This window comes from Penicillium hordei (genome assembly GCF_028827395.1).
Source record: "Penicillium hordei strain IBT 12815 chromosome Unknown utg000003l_segment0_segment0, whole genome shotgun sequence".
Taxonomy (NCBI): domain Eukaryota; kingdom Fungi; phylum Ascomycota; class Eurotiomycetes; order Eurotiales; family Aspergillaceae; genus Penicillium; species Penicillium hordei.
Window position 1 is genome coordinate 4,875,387 of NW_026623144.1, and position 18,049 is coordinate 4,893,435.

Below are 18,049 nucleotides of genomic sequence, written 5' to 3' on the forward strand. Positions count from 1 at the left end.
CTTTAGATGTCTTTTTAGGATAGTTGTTCTCCTTCCCGTGCCTTACAGGTAGACAACAAAAAGTTATAATAACCTTCGAAGCTTTTGATGGAGAGATGTGGAAAAAAAAGAAAGTGATCTATGGGTCTATAGCAGAAAATAGGAGGGTGCATTTGTGGAACACTTTTATTTGGTCAAAATTTTAGGCATTGACACTTGCGCTCTTCGTCATTCCAATTCCTACAGCAGCTGTTGTCCCTGCGTCAACAGGCAGAATAACACCAGTCATCCACCGAGCGTGAGGTCCAGCAAGGAATACAACAGCTCCAGCACAGTCCCATCCATTTCCTTCAGTTCCCAATAAGCTTCGTTTCCGACGAGCCTCACGCGCTTCTTCACTCATACCCTTCCCATACATCATAGGCGTATATAGCATCTAGTATCATCAGCTTCGGCTCCGTAAAACGAAAAGGGTGAACATACCCCTGGACAGACACAATTCACACGAACTCCATCAGGGGAGTGATGGGCCGCCATAGCACGGGTCATGTTAACTATGGCGCCCTTGGCAGTCGGGTATAGTAGATGAGGTGTACCCCCCTTCAACCCAGCAACACTTCCCATATTCACAATGCTCCCTTTGATCTCGCCGTCATTTCGGCCCATCTCGGGAATGGCATACTTGGCCATTTGAACCATACTGGCAACATTGATCTCCATACTCTTCGCCCACTGGGTCATATCAACTTCCACCGCAGTTCCCGCCGCGCCTCCAATCCCGACATTGTTGATTAAAATGTCAAGTCGTCCAAACCGTTCAACTGCAAAGCGAACCGCCGCTTGGCAGTCTTCTTCAGATGTGACGTCTGCACGAATTGCAAGCGCTCGTCCACGCCCGGGTTTCGAGTTCACGATTTCAACGGTCTTGTCAGCCCATTCCAGGTTGAGGTCGACGCAGATTACGTCGCAGCCATCATCAGCAAGAAGGATTGAAATAGCGCGTCCGTTTCCGATTCCATCGCCTAGACAGCCTGCACCTGTTACGATGGCGACTTTTTTGGCTAAAGAACGTGACGGGGGATCGGATGGGATGCCGAACTCCATGGTGAATGATTTGATGATTTGGTTTTCAATTGGGTTAACTTGTCAACTATAACTAGGCAGATGCACATACTATCTACCCTTATACTCTACTACATTTTTCCTCGTTCACGGCATACCTAAATAGTCCATCTTCATGTGGGGTTACCGAAGTGCTCAGATAGGCTGTTACCGGTAGCCGAGCCGAGGTGATGCGGGGGGTAAAGCTGATGGTGGCATGTCTCTCAGTGAATGTACCTAGCTATGTTGTACACGCGTTTGTACTATGCTGCCCCTCTTATGCCCCTCCGTGAGTGGGTTACTCTGCCTTCGTAGTGAGTGGGGTTTATTGAATCCGGGTAGAAGATGAAATTTTTGTTTATTTGTTGTTTCTTCTTTAACTCTCCCTTATTCCTTTAGCAATTAGATTACATGTACATTTACCCACAATGGCCGACTTCACTGAATATGGTACGCCTAGCGCCGAATGGATCGCCCTAGAGTCGACCCTGCCTGAGCCCCCCAAGGACCTCTCGGTAGAACAATTAAAGGAACTGCAAAATAAGGGGCGCGAGGCAAGGGCCGCCCACGATATGCTCGATGGTCTTGGTGCCGCAGTTCAACTACACGACTACACAATTACAGCTCGCGACGGCACGCCCCTCGAAGCACGCACCTACCGCCCCGTCGGCATCCCAGTCTCCGAGCGCCTGCCCGTTTACGTCCATTTTCACGGCGGCGGTTTCCTTTTCGGGACACTTTCTTCTGAAGACGCCATTTGCTCGCGGATTGTCACCTCGCGTGTCCAGAAGGGTGCCCCAGTCGTGGTCTTGAATGTCAACTACCGACACAGCCCCGAATATATCTATCCCACTGCTTGGAATGACTCTGAAGATGCATTCGTCTGGCTACACGAGAACATTGCCGAGATTGGCGGGATCAGCGAGCAGGTTGTCGTGGGCGGTATTTCAGCTGGTGCATGGTTGACTGCGTCATTGGCACTGGCTCAGCTGCGCGGCGAGGATAAGCGTTTAGCAGCCTGCCCAAAGATTGCGGGACAGGTCCTCATGATTCCTTGTGTTGTGCAATGGGATCACTATGCGCCGAGACTGGAGCAGCTCAAGAGTCCTGAGTTGTCGAGCTATGTGCAATGCGCCGAGGCTCCTGTCTTGCCGGTGGCTCGAATGAGGTTGTTCAGCGGGCTTCTTGGGCTTAACGACGCCAAGGATGCTGCTGGAGATCGTCGGATGAACCCTGGAAATGCCACCGCGGATGAGGTTAAGAACTTGCCTCCGACGACGTTTGGGATCGCGGGAAATGACCCGTTGAGAGATGAGGGTCTGTTTTATGGACAGCATCTCGCTGCGAACGGGTGAGTTTCCCATGTTCTTCAAAATTTGGGATATTTAAAAACTAAATCTTCAATCAGCATTCCTACTAATGTTCATGTTTTCCCCGGTGTCCCGCATGGATTCAGGAGATACAAGCAGCTGCCCGACAGCAAGAGATGGGACGAGGTTATGAGCGACGGCATTGCCTGGGCACTGTCAAGTCCTGCGCCTGGTCCGTTTGAGATCAAATCGAAATAGGACGCGAAGTTGTAGGTCGAAGATGGATACATCATTTTGAGATTGAGATCTGTTAGTGGATATCAGGATCGGATATCAACTAGAACATAGTCGTAGCTGCCCTGCTAGCAAGCCGAATCAGATATATTCTTTGCGTCAGATGAAGAGGATAGTATGAATTAGGAGGAAATGGGATTAATTGAATCGAATCAAGGAGGCATCAATAAAAAGATGATGAATATTCACAATAGCCCTGCAAGCGATTCGCCGCTCGGACCCACAATGCCGATTGTCCGATCTGGGAGTCCAAGTGAGTCTTCCTATTCATCTACTCTCCTTCTTATTTTCTATTCACCTTCAATTGTCTGATCATTATGCATGTCTATTGTTCACTACATGCAATGTAATTCTAATCCGCTTTCAATCCCGCATTGAAATAAAGGGCGGGCCCCTCTCCGACAACCATCGCTTTTGCGCAAAGCGTTGCCCCATTTCTTGTGCGCGATTCAGAACTAGAGCTTTTGTCTTGAAAGCTCATACCGTGCCTTTCTCTTGCGCTAAAGCATTGTCCTGCGAACCCCGAAACCCACACACCACAATGCCACCCCCCACCTCCACCAACGGAGCCTCCTCCACCCCCGACGCTCTCGAATCCGACCTCCTCGTCAAGCTGTCCGCGAGCAGCGCACTCGAAGATCTGCAGGAAAACCTCCTCGGCTCCCTCCACCGCTTGGGCTGGACCGACAAGGTCACCACCCTCGCCACAGAACTCCTCCGCGCCGGCCGCTGTGAGACCTTCGACGATGTAATGGCGGCAGTGCTCGCTTCAGCAGAAGGTCGAACCCACCCCGCACTGGGGCCCAAGGTCGCGAATGGTGAAATTACAAACGGAACAAAAGAGACCAACGGTGTCAAGAAAGGCAGCAAAGTCAAAGATCACCCACATCCATACGACCCTCTGAAGTACATTGAAGAAATCGATATCCGCATTCCGGAGACTGTGGTCGACGAAGGTGTTCGCGGATTGAAAGATATTATACGAGAAGTTGCCGACTTGGAAGGCGAAAGTGCACCCAACGGCGACAAGAAATAATGACAGACACCGGGCGCTGGGAAAGCAGCATTTCAAAATGCGATCATGCATGGCGGGTTCTTTCTAAGGAGTACAGATTGTTTCGGCCTGCATCAAATTTCATGGGCTTACATATGAAGTCTACGGGCGCTCTTGCATTTGAATAGACTACCAATTCATGGGGATCTGAATATCCCCTTTTTCGAAACTGCTTTTTTCCCGTTCCTGGAGCTTTGGCTCTTCCATAGCTCTTGATGACGCAGTTGGTACTCCAGCCCTGGGCCCCACAATGTGTCTTTGATTATCTTGAATCCCCACAGATCGGATGCTCCTGTGAAAATATATGGTTCTGGCATAGAATTTCTTTCGCCGGTTTACTTTTTTCGGATAGCTGAATCAAGCCCTTCGGTTGAAACGCGGGGGGTGCCGTGCAAACTTCACGGATATTAGCCCGAGGCTGGTGATGACGGCCTAAAATTGGCCATACGTGTCAGCAATTAATATATGACAGTTCCAAGTTTGCGCCTCTAGGAAGAAAGCAAGTCTTTAGAGGTTAAATATCAATATCAATATGCCTCAAATACCTCGTTATGGGTACACCGGCCTCGTGGATTGGATCATTCCACCAAATCAGGCAGGTTCAGTTTGTGAATTGCAATATCATTTCCTAGGATGACCAAGTACAAATGTATGAGGCGGCAATTACCAACTCCTCTCACAAAAATTGCGATATTGTCATAGCATCAGCTGTGGCTCTGGTGACGACCTATGACCTTGAAGTGGTGAGGTAAATTCTACGCCATACCTTCGGGATACCCTTCAGGATACCTTCAGGAGTAATAATTTACATCTGTCCTATTTTAGTACCTATCAACAAGCCTGTTGTCAAGCCGGAGTCTAATGTAGTCAATATGGACTTGATTGGTACAGTGTACACACGGCAACCGGTCCACTATTTCCGCAATAGACTAGTTTCATGGATTGACTCGTCGGTGGGCTCTATTTTGGATAAAAATAGATATGGATAATAGAAGGCTAATACTTGCTAGCACAAGGTATACTAGCAATAGACCAGCAGTAAATATGGGCTGAGAGGTCTGATGACGACAGCCCGTTGCTCTCATGAGCAAGGTACCCCGATCACAGGTCACTCGGTAATGATGACTCCCCAATCTGTTTCCAAGGGCTTCAAAGGCGTTGGCATAGCAGATCACATCGAGGACGGGTGTCTCGGGCGCACCCAAAAGTTTAGATTGGCATTATCAAAAATCATTGGGTGCCTGGAGTTGAAGTTAAGGGATGCACAGCCAGTAAGTTATAATTATTTGTGTAGGTAGGTGCTTGGCAGGCGGAGTATGGAGTAACAGATTCAAATCTAATTCTAACGATATTGAGTTCAAACGTTTATAGAAATAGATCCTGATTGGACAGAATGCTCTTGATGGAGAATATATCCTAGGATATCCTCCTATTTGATGTAGTCGTATGCTTCTCAAAATACAAAGGTTCAGGTTCTAGTGTTACCCCGAGTCCAGACCCAGTCACGTGAATCCCATTCTCATCAGCCGGGGGTCTCTTCGCCTAATCTCGACCTTTTCTCTAAGCCTGCCCCTAGACGTCCGTTTTACTTTTAGCTTCAGGGAATAGAAACGTATCATTCGCTTTCACCGGTGGCCTTACTTTCCTCCAACACCCCTATCCCGCCGTGGCCCTGAACCGCCAACCTTCCCCGCTTTGCTCAGCTTGTTGATTGCCGCGTATTCGCACTCGACAACACCCCTCCTCGAAAAGGAACATCAAGAACATATTTTGATCGGAACACGAGAGACGCAATACAACCCCTATCTACTCGAAGCACTTGCGAATCAGCCCATGTTCGCCTTTCAACCTTCGAGTCTTGACGTCCCCTCGTTCCGCCCGCGCTTTCTATAAAATAGAGCATTCGGCGCATTACCGCCCGATACCCATTTTGTTTGCCTTTGCTGGTCCTAGTACCTCCACTCTGGCGGCGGCGCCTGTGAACCCCTCATACCATTTATCTCTACTTTCGGTGAATATTGTCTTGCCACCAAAGATCCCCCGTCATGTCTCTCCACACCTCCTACCACGCCGACTCCGATGCGGACGATGAGTACGAACGCAGTGTCATAACTTCACCGCACCTTCTCGTCGACTCGGAATCCTCTCCCACGGACTCCTCTATTCATTCATCAGAACACACCCCGACCAAATTTGGACATCCGATCGATGGTCCTCGCTCACCTCGAACACTCATTATAGAATGGGGAGTCGATGAATGCAAGGAATTCTTGACATCGCTCGGATTACTGCAATATCACGGCACATTTCGAGGTGAGCAGACTTCTTCGGTCATAGTTAGTTCGCACTATTTACTAACCGTAATCTATGACGCAGAGAATGGGATTGTCGGTGAAGCCCTGGTTGCCCTGAAACATGAGGAGTTGAAGGAAATGGGCATCAGCAGTGTGGGACATCGACTAACGATTTTGAAAAGCGTGTATGAAATCAAAGTCAAGCAAGATGTTCCCCTCGATGCAGACCATTATATTCCACTTAGTATGTTCTCCGACGTCCCGGTTTTACCTCACTTCTAACCCATACTTGCAGCGGCGGACCAGAGTATGAATGAAACTGCGACACAAGAGGATCTCGCGCGTTTAATCAAATCGATTCAAGTTCGAGACGAAAAGCTCATGTTGGTTGAAACGGAGTTGCGCCGGATCACTGACGATTACCGGCGATTGCGCGAAGAAATTCTACCAGTGATCAAGATAGTAAAAGATCGGTCACACCCATTGCCTCCGCCCTCTTCGCATGGGCAAGCTTCAGAAAATTGGCACGATAGCACGGCCACTCTCACGTCAACTCCCCAACCCACACTCACCCAAGAACTTTCTTCATCATCGAAAATTGCGCGGGCTTTCTCCAAACGCATTCACCCTAACAGTGCCACGTCCAAAAACAACTCGCCCACCCACCCTCCACCTTCGGGCTATGATGGACGCTCTCATCACGACAACCTTAATCCGTCAGCTGCTTCCTTGACCGCTTCATCCCATTTGACATCCTCAATGAATGGAGGATCACAACTATCACCTGGAATTCCTTCACCGACGTCACCTCACCACCACCATACTCACCCTCAGACACTCAATCCACGATCATATACCCAACCACTCTCCAGCGCAAACCGCAACACAGCCTATGATTATGCCGAACAGACTCCGACAATACATCCTAGAGACCGATCCACGCCGAGTCAGCTTTCAGCATCCCGTGCGGAAACACCATCCACTGCATCACGTCTTGACCCACGACTCGACAGGTCTGATTCACGAGGTGGTGGCGGCGGAGGTGGAGGCGGCAGCGAGAATCCAAATAGCGTGGAAATATTCAAGTCATTCCGAGTCTCTTGGGAAGACCCTTGCTACAAGGTCCTACCGGCTGCTCTTAAGAAATACAACATTAACTCCGACTGGAAGAATTACGCCCTTTATATTGTTTATGGGGATCAAGAGCGTTGTCTGGAATTGCAGGAGAAACCGCTTCTCTTGTTCAAGCAGCTAGAAAAGGAAGGCCGGAAGCCAATGTTCATGTTACGGAAGATCCACATGGATAACCCTTCAGGCACCCCGGGCCCTGGTGCGACAGCGCCTAACAGCGCTGGCTTCAACGGTGGCCAACAAGGACAAATCAATCTTCCAGGCGGCGTGCTCTGATTGTTCTCGAGGTCAACCTTCCCTCTCTTTTGATGCACGCGTGTCTGTGGCTTGAGATACCCAGTGGCTTTCGACTACGTGTTGGATTATTTCTTCCGTTGCATCTGATTTTGTAGGCCGACTATGTCGTGTTGGTTTTGTCGGTGTTTGGTGTGCTATTGGAGAGAGCCGGTATATCGTTTTCGGGAAATGGATTTATGGGAGACATTGGCGTTTTCTGCTTCTCTTAGCGGTTTCGATTCCACACACACCCATGTTCCTTACAGCATTGTGCATAAGCCTTTTCTTTTTTTACTTCTTTCAAGATATCCTTGACTGGCATAGGACCTTTGGTCCGGTGTTTTTCTTTTATCATAGCATAGTACATACTAAGCTTGTACATGAGATTCCCATTGTTTATTCACACCTGCAGAATTCAATTTTATGCCGGTATTTTCAGTGAGACAACTATGTGCCACAAACTTGTACAAAGGGACGTGCTTCTCAGGCGCTGAACTATCCACAGCAAACTACTCCGTATTAATTTTCAAGATAATATGTTTGATACCCGTGCATTGGATTTATTATTTGCTGTAATAGCCATTCATCCACTACAGGATTATTCATACTTCCTTACGAATACATCTAAGAGATTGTAATCATGAATGTGAAACAATGGTATTAAAATCTATACTAAATCACAATGTGAAAGAAAAGGAATGTGACGTCCTCCCCACAGCCAACGCTAATCGGGCATCCCGAAAGATACCCTAACACAGCTATAAAGTGTTGTATAAAGAGGAACGCCTTTCTATACTCTTCAGGGCCGGGAACGGAAGAAAACCCATGAAGGCCGAAGCCATCGGATAAGCCTCAGCAAGCCACAAAGTGGAGCCCCGTGAAGTTGATATAGAAGAGAAAAGAAAAAAAGAGGTCAAAAGAACGGGCGACGCGGCCGTATTTATTCTCTGTGGCTTTTTCTACGCTAGAGCTCATTTGGCCTCGGAGTAATACTTTTTCCGGATGGATCTTATATCCAGTAACCCCCCAAAAAAATGCAAAAAGAAGAGGTCGTGCCCGGGATCGAACCGGGATTGCTGGTATCAGAAACCAGAGTGATAGCCATTACACTACACAACCTAACTCGGTTAAAGGCAGCTTCGAAAATTGACTCTATAAGCCTAGAATGAGACTAAAATCTTACACGAAGACTCGATTTCCTCGCTTGGGTGCTTTTCCCGAAATGCTGACTCGTTCAAACTGGATTTAGTATGTTGTATATGATCCAGTGTTTCCAAGTTTCATTCTCATTCAGGGTGTTTCAAACAAAGTGCTTCCATTCCCACAGTCCATTCGCCAATTCATTTTGTGAAGGTCCGCGTTTGGCGTTTTAGTGCGGCTTCCACGGAGAGGTACCCAAGGCCGCGCCGCATCAAAATAAAGATATAAAAATTTCGAAGGTAAGTCGAAGGTTGTCCAGAACCACTGGGTTGACGGAGGATTTATCTTCGGAATGTGCAGTAATGAACCTTTACACTACACAACCTAAGTTGCTACTCCGTAGACTACATTGAAACGAACATTGATATATTTAAGTTCAAATATAGTACTACTCCACTATAATTGAGGTAGATATTTGTTTAGAAAAGCCATTGGTATATTTGCTTACTTATTATACCTTGGTAGGGAAATTCAGTCGCTGGAAATATACACTAGTCAGACATTAATACTGGAAAATATATCATCAACTGCTAATGTGGCTATTAATCCAAACCTTTGACTTTTATCCTAACAGCTCCGTAATAATCACATTATTCGGCTGTAACAAATTGTATATCACTCGGTGTGACTTTCTTGGTGCATCCTACTACAATTCTTTGTTCATATATATATTTAACAGCCAAAGCGGCCGAGTGCTCTTTGGATTATTCATAACGAGAAGGACACTCCAAAAGAACTATATAGTTGATTTAAGGAAAGTAAATGGCTAACGAGGGCCAACTTAATATTTCCTAAATAATCCCTAAGAAGCGCTAGATATTATATCTGCGGAGGTTGAGGTATGCCCGTTCCGAATCATTTAGGGCTTTCTTTACTTCCTAGTGGGTGGGTGGTCCTCCCGGATTATGAATACGTTAATGTAAACTTAGTCAGTGATGGAACAAAATAGAGCCCAAATGAAAGGCTGATAGATATATAAGAGTAATCAACAATTAAAAACGTCAAATCTCCCTCACGCCGAGTATTCCACCTGCTCACTCTTCGGATCAGCCATTTCCATGACGTCGGCATCATCATTTGCAAACGCCTTATCACCGAATGCAACGGCAATCTCCTCCAAAGAATGGTGTGCTGTCTCGACATAGTAAAAGTGAACAAGGATAGCCGAACTGAGACAGAATCCTGCAATCACCAAGTAGAAATACCCGTGGATGCCAGCGAACGCGTCGGGGGAGACCATTCCGATGATGAAGTTGAAGATCCAATTGCTAGTCGTGGCCAAGGCCATGCCTTTGCTCCGGCCGCGGAGTGGGAAGATCTCTGCAGGTAGAAGCCATGGCATCGGGCCCCAGGTGAATCCGTAGAGGATATTGTAAAGCATGACGAAGGCATACTGGCCGTTTGCTTTGATTTGGACATCCACGTTAATTTCGGTGAAGACGCAGACAATTCCGAGTAATACGGCCATGCCGAGACCTGTTTGAATTGTCAGGTTTTGATCGCTGATCAACTCGATTCCATACGGGAACTGACCTCCAAGAATGAGTAAAGGCTTTCGGCCCCATCGGTCCGCTAACCACCAAGTAACAACTGTTGCAGCGGTGTATGGAAGAGCATTTGCAGCAGTGAATAGCAGGGATTTGCGATTATCATAGCCGGCGGAGGAGAGGGTGCTTGGGAGGTAGAAGGAGATGATGTTGATTCCGTTAATCTGTGCGAACATCTGCACCGTGATTCCCACAATGGTTCGTTTGCGATAGCGGGTGAACATTTCCTACGCAGTGGTGATCCAGGGTTAGTGACCCACGCGAATTAACAAGCCACACAAGCATCAAGGGTAGCCTCACCTTCCAACTCGACTTCCCGAGATTGCTCTCATAGATAACCGCTTCTTGAATTTCGAGGAAGGTGTGCTGAACATGCTCTGCATGCGTATTACCATTAGAGTGTAGGTCTGCAATTACTTGCAAGCTTTCATCCACGAAACCATTCAACGCCAACCATCGAGGAGTTTCTGGTAGGAAGAAGGACATGCTAAGCAAGATAAAAGAGAGCACAATCTGGATGATGAAGGGTCCCTGCCATGAAATATGATCGGGCAACAAGAAGTTAAACCCATAGTCCACCCAACAAGAAAGCATATATCCGGCGATCAAACAACTGTACTCTATACCCACCATCAAACCCCGGCGATGAGGGGGAGCGATCTCCGTTTGGATGATAGGCACGGTCATGGAGAGGAAGCCCACGCCCAGTCCTTGGATCGTGCGGCCTACAATGAAAGTTGCGAAACCAGGCGCAAACATCTGAATAAACGAGCTGAAGAAGTAAATGAAAGCGCCGATGCGGACACACTTCTTTCGACCAATCATGTCTCCAAGACGACCCGCGATAAGTGCTCCCACCGCCGCTGCTGCTTGCAAACACGAAACAGATATGCCTGTAATCGAAGGATCGACTCCACTTGTCGTCCCGTCGGCTCCTCCATAGTTCTTGAAGAAGCGAGCTATAAATATTTCGTTGACCAGCAGCCCGGACATGATACCTATCAAATCAGCATCTGTATCTTGTCAACATATTCGAGGATGTCATACCAGAGTTATAACCGAAAAGAGCATCCCCCAAACTGCCAAAGGCACATGTTGCATACAGTAAGGCTGTGCCTTTGAAGGGATACCTGGCTGAGATCTTCTTGGGTTTGAGTTTCCTCTCCAGCCAGGTCTGCTGTTCCTCAACTTGCGCAGCGACAGCCAGCGAACGCTCTCTGAGCGTCCCATTGGGCGCCGGCTCGAAGGATTTCGTGATAGTCATAGTGCCCAAGAGGAATTGACCAACTAGGACAACGAGTGCAAAAACCACTTGTGGATTTGATCAAGAGATGGGGGAAATGGTTTTATTTATACCCCGGACACTTCCCGTGGGGAAGAGGAATTTTCTCCAGGTTGATGGGGAAATGGAGCCGGAGGTACACCATGGGGTCAATCACCATTTTGGTGATTTACCGAGTCCATATATTTACATGTATTTCATGGAGCCCGGGATTGCTATTGGATAATACGGAAGTACCTAACGGCCCTTAGTTTCTGGGCATCCCTCCCGACTCCAGCTCTGTCGGGAAAAGTGCCCCTATATTGATCATTCAGACCTGCAGTTGGTCAAACTTTCAAGTCTTATTTCAACTGTCCATGATAATCCCGAGATTGGCCGTGCTTCTGTGGGGAAGTGAACGGTTCCGGGAGTACGGTGGAGCCCTAATCTCGGTTCCGGTGGCGAATATCAAAGCGGTTCCGGGACGACTTTGGTTGCATGTTGACCCGGAAGACACGGTTCCTGAATGCTCGGGATTTGTATTCGGGATAGGTATGTGTCAGTGGAGAGTATATGATAAAATGAGAATATGTTTAAATTCAATTAGGCTACGAACCATACATCATTTGAGCCAAGAATTCGTATGGTTGCTATTGGTTCTGCTTTCCACATTAAGGTGAAGTATCGGTATCCCGTATAACTCCTTCGGCTCGGGTCTTGGAGATAGATCAAGCAAGTATGGAGACGCTATATGGAGCTGGTCGACTATCCGCCGGAAATGTACCAACGTATGATCCGTTCGCCCACTTCTAACTGAGTGGATAAAATATTTAGGACATCCATAATATTTAAAGCTCAGTAGCATTCCACATATACAGACAATTTGCTAAATTCGAAAAAACCCCCTCCCGCAAATATGACCGTCACAGAAGCTACTCAGGTATGTCCCGATCCCAGTAGTGACCCAAACACATAGGTTTATATTGCACCTGCTCACTCCAAACTTTATCTAGACTACCAATGAGGCATTTGTATTGCACCCCGGAGGCACATTTGCTTTCGAAGAACGCAGCGTACCCACACTCCAGTCAGACCGGGATGTCATAGTTCGAGTAATGGCAACAGGTCTCTGTGGTTCAGATGTGAGTGGAATAGCTTCGACTTTCCCCATCCCCCCGCTTCCCCCGCTATTTCACTATTTCGATTTCCTCAATGCCATAAAAGAAGAAAAGAAGAAAAGAAGAAAAGAAGAAAAATGAAAAAGAAAACTAACATAATCCTCGGTGCAACAGGTACACTACTGGCAACACGGCCGGATAGGCCCATACGTCGTCGAAAACCCCATAATCCTAGGCCACGAGTCAACAGGAATCGTGGTAGAGAGCGGAAGCAGTGTTCAAGGCCTCGCCGTCGGAGACCGAGTCGCTCTCGAACCCGGCATCGCCTGCAACACCTGCAATCATTGTCGCAACGGCCGCTACAACCTCTGTCGGGGAATGCGCTTTGCCGCAACACCGCCATACGACGGAACACTCGCTACCTACTACCGCGTGCCCGCAGAATGCTGTTTCAAGCTCCCAGCCCACATCTCCCTGCGTGACGGTACCCTGATTGAACCTCTTAGTGTAGCTGTGCACAGCTGTCAATTGGCGGGTTTCATGCAGGATAAAGCAGTGGTTATCTTCGGAGCTGGGCCTGTCGGGTTGCTCTGCTGCGCTGTTGCGCGCGCTTTCGGTGCGTCAACGGTTGTCGCTGTGGATGTCGTTCCGGCTCGGCTTGCTTCCGCAGTGAAATATGGTGCTACGCACACATATCAGATGAGCACCGAGACGCCGGAGAAGAATGCGGTGGATTTGTTAGCGTCTGCTGGTTTCCCTGATGGTGTTGATGTTACTCTGGATGCAACTGGCGCGGAGCCTTGTCAGAACTGTGGCATTCATGCCCTCACGCAGGGCGGGACTTTCATTCAAGTCGGCTTGGGAAAACCGAACCCATCAATTCCGGTTGGTCAGATCTGCGACAAGGAGATTGTTTTCAAGGGAAGCTTCCGGTACGGCCCTGGAGACTTCAAGTTGGCTGTTGGACTGCTGAACTCGGGCCGAGTCAAGCTGGATGATCTCGTCACTCATGAGTATCCTTTCAGTCAGGCTGAGGACGCTTTCAAAAATGTCGCCGGTCGGGGTGGAATTAAGAGTGTGATTTATGGCCCGAATGTTGACGAGGAAGAGGCAAAAGCAACTTCAGTATAGCCCATGCCCTTTGTGACTGTTATTTTTAGATAGACCGCCGGTTACCCCCCAACTTCATTCCACGTCATGTCCCATAACCAAAACAACCCGCCTTCAACACTATCCTGGGGATTATTTTCGACAGGTTCCCGAGATAGACCAGACATGTTCCAGTCGTATTCTGCTGGCAGCTGCCATGATTCGTGTGTCTGTATGCCTGGCTCGGCAAATTCACCAAGTTGAATGTTATCTCCACCAGTAGGAATGCCGGCAGAGCGATCCCCTGGACCCAAGGCTGGAAGATATATTTGCATTAGTAATTTCATAATTTGAGCCACCTCGTATGGATGATGAGCCTTACCATATTGGACAGACGTTAAACTATTATTCAGACGATCAGCTCTGCTGAGGTCCGGCAGACGTTGGTCTCTAGCAAGAGGATTGCGAGAATCACATGTCGCATCGAGCGGCATCCGAAGCGTGTCTTCAACAGAGATCAATGACGGATCTGCCGGGGTCTGTAAAGGCTGGTGACCCATTACTTGGCTTGTTGTGGCAATGGGAGCAAGCATAGCAGCTGATTCACGACGGAGGAGCATGATAACAACATTCTTCAGCACAGCTGTGCTTTGTTTTGACAACGCAGACCGTCTTCCGAGCAGATCTTGCAAACGAAGAATGCGAGTAATTGTTCGTTTCACTTCCTGTGCGGTATCGGAAAGAGGCTCTGAGAGAGCCATCACAGCCAACACAATAGCGGCATTGAACAGGTTGATGGCGAGAAATGCGCAGAGATGGCTGTCGGTGGCGAGCTGGGCTAGAGCCGGTAGTTCTGTCACTCTCGATGTTCTTGTTGCGGCATTCATCCATAGATCAGGACTTGTGGTCTGGGTATTGGGAAATGCGGAGTCGGGAGATAAATGTGACTGGGCCACGGAGGGAGCGGTGGCTGGATTATACCTGATGTCATCTGTTCTGCTTTCCTCTGGTGATGGCTTATTCACGGTATAGAGATGATCAACCTGCCGTGCTAACAAAGGTCGATGCAGTACAATGAGAACATTGTCGTAAGTCAATTGTAGTGACAGAGACTGCAGAGCGTATGCCCTCAAGCTTGACCTATCATCGGGGTCGAAGTCCCGATTAAGATCCAAACCCAAATGGCTCGGTAGGCAGGCTCGCCATTTTTGGAGGTTCTCAGTGACATGCCTGACTAGTGCAAAATATGTGTCACCATTTAGCTTCTCGGACGTCCTGAGAGTACGGGAACCGAAAACGGTCTTGAGAGCAGGCGATGCAATCAAGTAGAGCTGGTTCAACTCCCGCTGGTAAGTTGAATAGCATATGGGGTTCGACTCCCCGGAGGCTGGGGCAACAAAATCCGGGTTCTCAAACACATCCGCTGGCATGTCAATATTGCAATCCTTGTCGTTGATACCCAATGGCCGGCCATAGGTAATTGACGCAAACCTGTCCCATGTGTAAATCGTCCACCAGACTCTTTTTCTTTCCTCAACATTTTCGAAATCCCCCCGTTGAAGTCCCCGATGCATTCCTAAAGACTGAGCCATCTTTATAGTTGCTCCTAATAAAGAAAAGGAGAGATTTGGACGGCCGTGATAGACGTGATGCGATCCTAGGAGAATGCAGGTCTGGGCCGAGGTAACTGAATGTTGATCCATTAATTCCACTAGGTTTGATTCAACCAGCCCCAGCAAGTCTGCACTCAATTTCTTCATATCATCAGTGTTGTCGCCGGGATCGGTGCAACTCCTCTGGGATCGGTACCACGATGCCATTGCAAGCATCATGGCTAACAGCACGAGAAACGGTCGTTGCGAGGGGTGTGCAGAGCCATCCGCGATAGAAAGGAGACTCTTTCTGAATTTTGGCTCGTAAATGGCGAGAGAAAACCAGTGTACAGCATCAAAATAATCTTCCAACAGACTGTATACATGCTCCATAGGAGGGAAAGACTGGCGCAAGATGGAAGATATCGGAATGCGGTGGCCCGTTGCCGGATTTGCCATGGAACCACCCGTGCTGGCCTGGTAGCCGGGTATGGCGGATGTGGTTTGTTCATCAATGTTATGGCTGCCAAGTTGACAGATTCTTCGAGCAATTCCTATGGCGGATTCGGCTTCACCGCAATTGAGAGATGAAGGCAGATCGCTCCCTCCAGCGGGGAAGTCAGCATCATCGCCCCTAGCTTGCGCGTCTATCACTCTACTCTGATCAGGAAGTATTTCACCACGACTAGGGCCATTTTCATCCGGTGACTTTTCGATAGGAGTCATCAGAGACAGATTGGATCGATGTCGGTCAGTACGTGAGTTTCTTTTGGAAGCGAGACGCCTAATTTCTCATGTAAGTAAAAAGAGCAAGTTAAAAGCATCTGTCCAGCTTACTTCGGCAGAGTAGCTCTCCGTGGCCGGGTATTTGGAAGTGGTTGGCAATCGACATTGGCTCGAATACACACTGAGCAAGGCCGAACAGGATCACACTAGTTCCAAGTTGAATTTAGTATATGTCATTAGATCCTGACCAGGATCAGGGTGGCTCTACCCGAGATTTATGGCGACGACATCTTTCGCAGGCACTCCGGACTCTAGTTGGCAGTGGCGACCGGACGTAGCTGCTTCTATCGATAGGGTCAACATTAAACCTCCCAGCCATGATTATGTATTGGAAGGTGAAATGTTAACAGAAATAGGATTTTGGGACTAAGAACTCTCCTTCAAGCGATTCGGAGTGACTCCGAACCCCGTATTAGCTAAGCCACGTGGATATCCATGGATTTCCAACCCCGGAATCTCATGTTCTACCCGACCTAAAGAGGTCCAAGGTTATGTTTTGTGATATAGTAGACTTCAGGGTTGAGAAATCTAGGTTTAGTGTTGTGAATCCTTGCCAATTTCTCATTAAGAAGTTACACAAGGGTATATACTAACTAACATAGTAGATAGAAGTTTGTATACGTTCGGAAAAAAAAATTACAAAAAAGAAAAGGTCGTGCCCGGGATCGAACCGGGATTGCTGGTATCAGAAACCAGAGTGATAGCCATTACACTACACAACCTAACTCGGTTAAAGGGCGATTCCGGAATATGCATCATAATCCATGAGAAAGAAAAATTATGACCTCTATACTCTTCTGTTCTTTAATAGAGAACGTATGGTTCCGTACTGTTTTTTTTTGTTATGAGAAAGACCTCCGTACCTTCTAGAGTCAGAGTGTCTATTTCCATTCACATATATCTCTTACTTTGCTCTAGGGTTATTCTACCGGCCCAAGTAGACTTCAGCAAAGCCAAACTTGGGGCCTAAGGCCCGGGCTCGAAACCCGACCCGTAACGAGCCAGGGGTTGAACTTCTCGAGCTCGACTCAGACCCCGGCTCGTAAGGGAGCCACCCCTCACATGCTCGAGTTTCTGTTTTATTTCTGGGCAACTGCGTGCGACAGCGCTCGTGACCAGTATTTATTTTGGACGAAAGGTCTGGGGCATGCTGGGTATTAGGAAATGCAGGTGACCAAGTATTCACGCAGTCCCTTGGAGCTTGGTGGCCTACTTCGAAGCTGCGGACCATAATAAATGGCGGTAGCTGCGGTAATGGTGAAAGTGACGATGTAGCCGCTTACCTGGACAATGTTATTTAGAATATGATTTTAGCCAGAAACAAAGCTATCGATTAATTTGTTAGATGTATACGGCGTATCCAATGCAGCAAAAATGAAGGCCTAAGAATCAATAATGCTTGTAGTAAAGGTTTGCTAGGCTTTCCTGCGAATACCTACGTCGCTTGATGGTGTTGCCTCTTCGGATTATTATTCTGGGGAAAATAGGGTGACGAGGTAATTAACAAATAGGCCTGCCCTTCACTTATTAGAGAAACAGACCAACCCTTTTTGAGGACAGATTTGCAGTCTATGTGCTGTAAATAAGCACTAGTTACAAGCCATTTCGTGTTGCAGCCCGAGTCAGAACTTTAGTACCACATATCAAAGCCATGACTCGTCAACACACCCCCTCTATCACGTGTGGTTCTCTGGATGATGCAAGAAGCCGAAAGTAGCCAGAGTTGAATCGACTTGATTGGAAACATTCAAGGATGAGGGTACCTCTAGTCTTACCTCGTTATTGTCTCGCTCTATCACATGCTGCTATTTATGGATATAAACGATGGCACCTGGTTACGAACAGTTAAGTAGACGATCATCGCCCATGTCCTGATCCTCTCCATCGGCCAGAGAAGATACTCCACGTTTAAAGCCTTTTCCAGTCTACGAGATCTGACAACTCATACCTCGTCTGATTTCTTTCAAGCCTTTCAAGGTAATTGTACTCCATCTGTGAGCTACACTGCCATCTAAAA

The 18,049-nt window shown here is 47.9% G+C and overlaps 8 protein-coding genes across 8 annotated transcripts; 5 read left to right on the forward strand and 3 right to left on the reverse strand.

The window, feature by feature from the left end:
• Window positions 1-181: 181 nt before the first annotated feature.
• Window positions 182-1,083, reverse strand: N7537_007054 (SDR family NAD(P)-dependent oxidoreductase; the record flags this gene model as incomplete). Its single annotated transcript, XM_056898111.1, has 2 exons — window positions 182-415; window positions 463-1,083. 2 exons carry the CDS (start codon window positions 1,081-1,083, stop codon window positions 182-184), a joined length of 855 nt encoding a protein of 284 aa, XP_056753896.1.
• A 425-nt stretch (window positions 1,084-1,508) lies between these two features.
• Window positions 1,509-2,648, forward strand: N7537_007055 (alpha/beta hydrolase; the record flags this gene model as incomplete). Its single annotated transcript, XM_056898112.1, has 2 exons — window positions 1,509-2,431; window positions 2,489-2,648. 2 exons carry the CDS (start codon window positions 1,509-1,511, stop codon window positions 2,646-2,648), a joined length of 1,083 nt encoding a protein of 360 aa, XP_056753897.1.
• Window positions 2,649-3,225: 577 nt separating this feature from the next.
• N7537_007056 (uncharacterized protein) lies at window positions 3,226-3,720 on the forward strand (the record flags this gene model as incomplete). The annotated part of the gene is made up of 1 exon (XM_056898113.1): window positions 3,226-3,720. The coding sequence occupies one exon, from the start codon at window positions 3,226-3,228 to the stop codon at window positions 3,718-3,720; it is 495 nt and encodes a 164-aa protein (XP_056753898.1).
• Window positions 3,721-4,859: 1,139 nt separating this feature from the next.
• N7537_007057 (uncharacterized protein) lies at window positions 4,860-5,175 on the forward strand (the record flags this gene model as incomplete). Its single annotated transcript, XM_056898114.1, has 2 exons — window positions 4,860-5,009; window positions 5,116-5,175. The coding sequence occupies 2 exons, from the start codon at window positions 4,860-4,862 to the stop codon at window positions 5,173-5,175; spliced, it is 210 nt and encodes a 69-aa protein (XP_056753899.1).
• Window positions 5,176-5,783: 608 nt separating this feature from the next.
• N7537_007058 (adaptor protein STE50) lies at window positions 5,784-7,439 on the forward strand (the record flags this gene model as incomplete). Its single annotated transcript, XM_056898115.1, has 3 exons — window positions 5,784-6,051; window positions 6,115-6,276; window positions 6,328-7,439. 3 exons carry the CDS (start codon window positions 5,784-5,786, stop codon window positions 7,437-7,439), a joined length of 1,542 nt encoding a protein of 513 aa, XP_056753900.1.
• A 2,212-nt stretch (window positions 7,440-9,651) lies between these two features.
• Window positions 9,652-11,450, reverse strand: N7537_007059 (sugar porter family MFS transporter; the record flags this gene model as incomplete). The annotated part of the gene is made up of 3 exons (XM_056898116.1): window positions 9,652-10,413; window positions 10,487-11,184; window positions 11,234-11,450. 3 exons carry the CDS (start codon window positions 11,448-11,450, stop codon window positions 9,652-9,654), a joined length of 1,677 nt encoding a protein of 558 aa, XP_056753901.1.
• A 913-nt stretch (window positions 11,451-12,363) lies between these two features.
• N7537_007060 (NAD(P)-dependent alcohol dehydrogenase) lies at window positions 12,364-13,696 on the forward strand (the record flags this gene model as incomplete). Its single annotated transcript, XM_056898117.1, has 3 exons — window positions 12,364-12,387; window positions 12,461-12,589; window positions 12,740-13,696. 3 exons carry the CDS (start codon window positions 12,364-12,366, stop codon window positions 13,694-13,696), a joined length of 1,110 nt encoding a protein of 369 aa, XP_056753902.1.
• Window positions 13,697-13,737: 41 nt separating this feature from the next.
• On the reverse strand, window positions 13,738-15,972 carry N7537_007061 (fungal specific transcription factor domain-containing protein; the record flags this gene model as incomplete). Its single annotated transcript, XM_056898118.1, has 1 exon — window positions 13,738-15,972. The coding sequence occupies one exon, from the start codon at window positions 15,970-15,972 to the stop codon at window positions 13,738-13,740; it is 2,235 nt and encodes a 744-aa protein (XP_056753903.1).
• Between the last annotated feature and the right edge of the window lie 2,077 nt (window positions 15,973-18,049).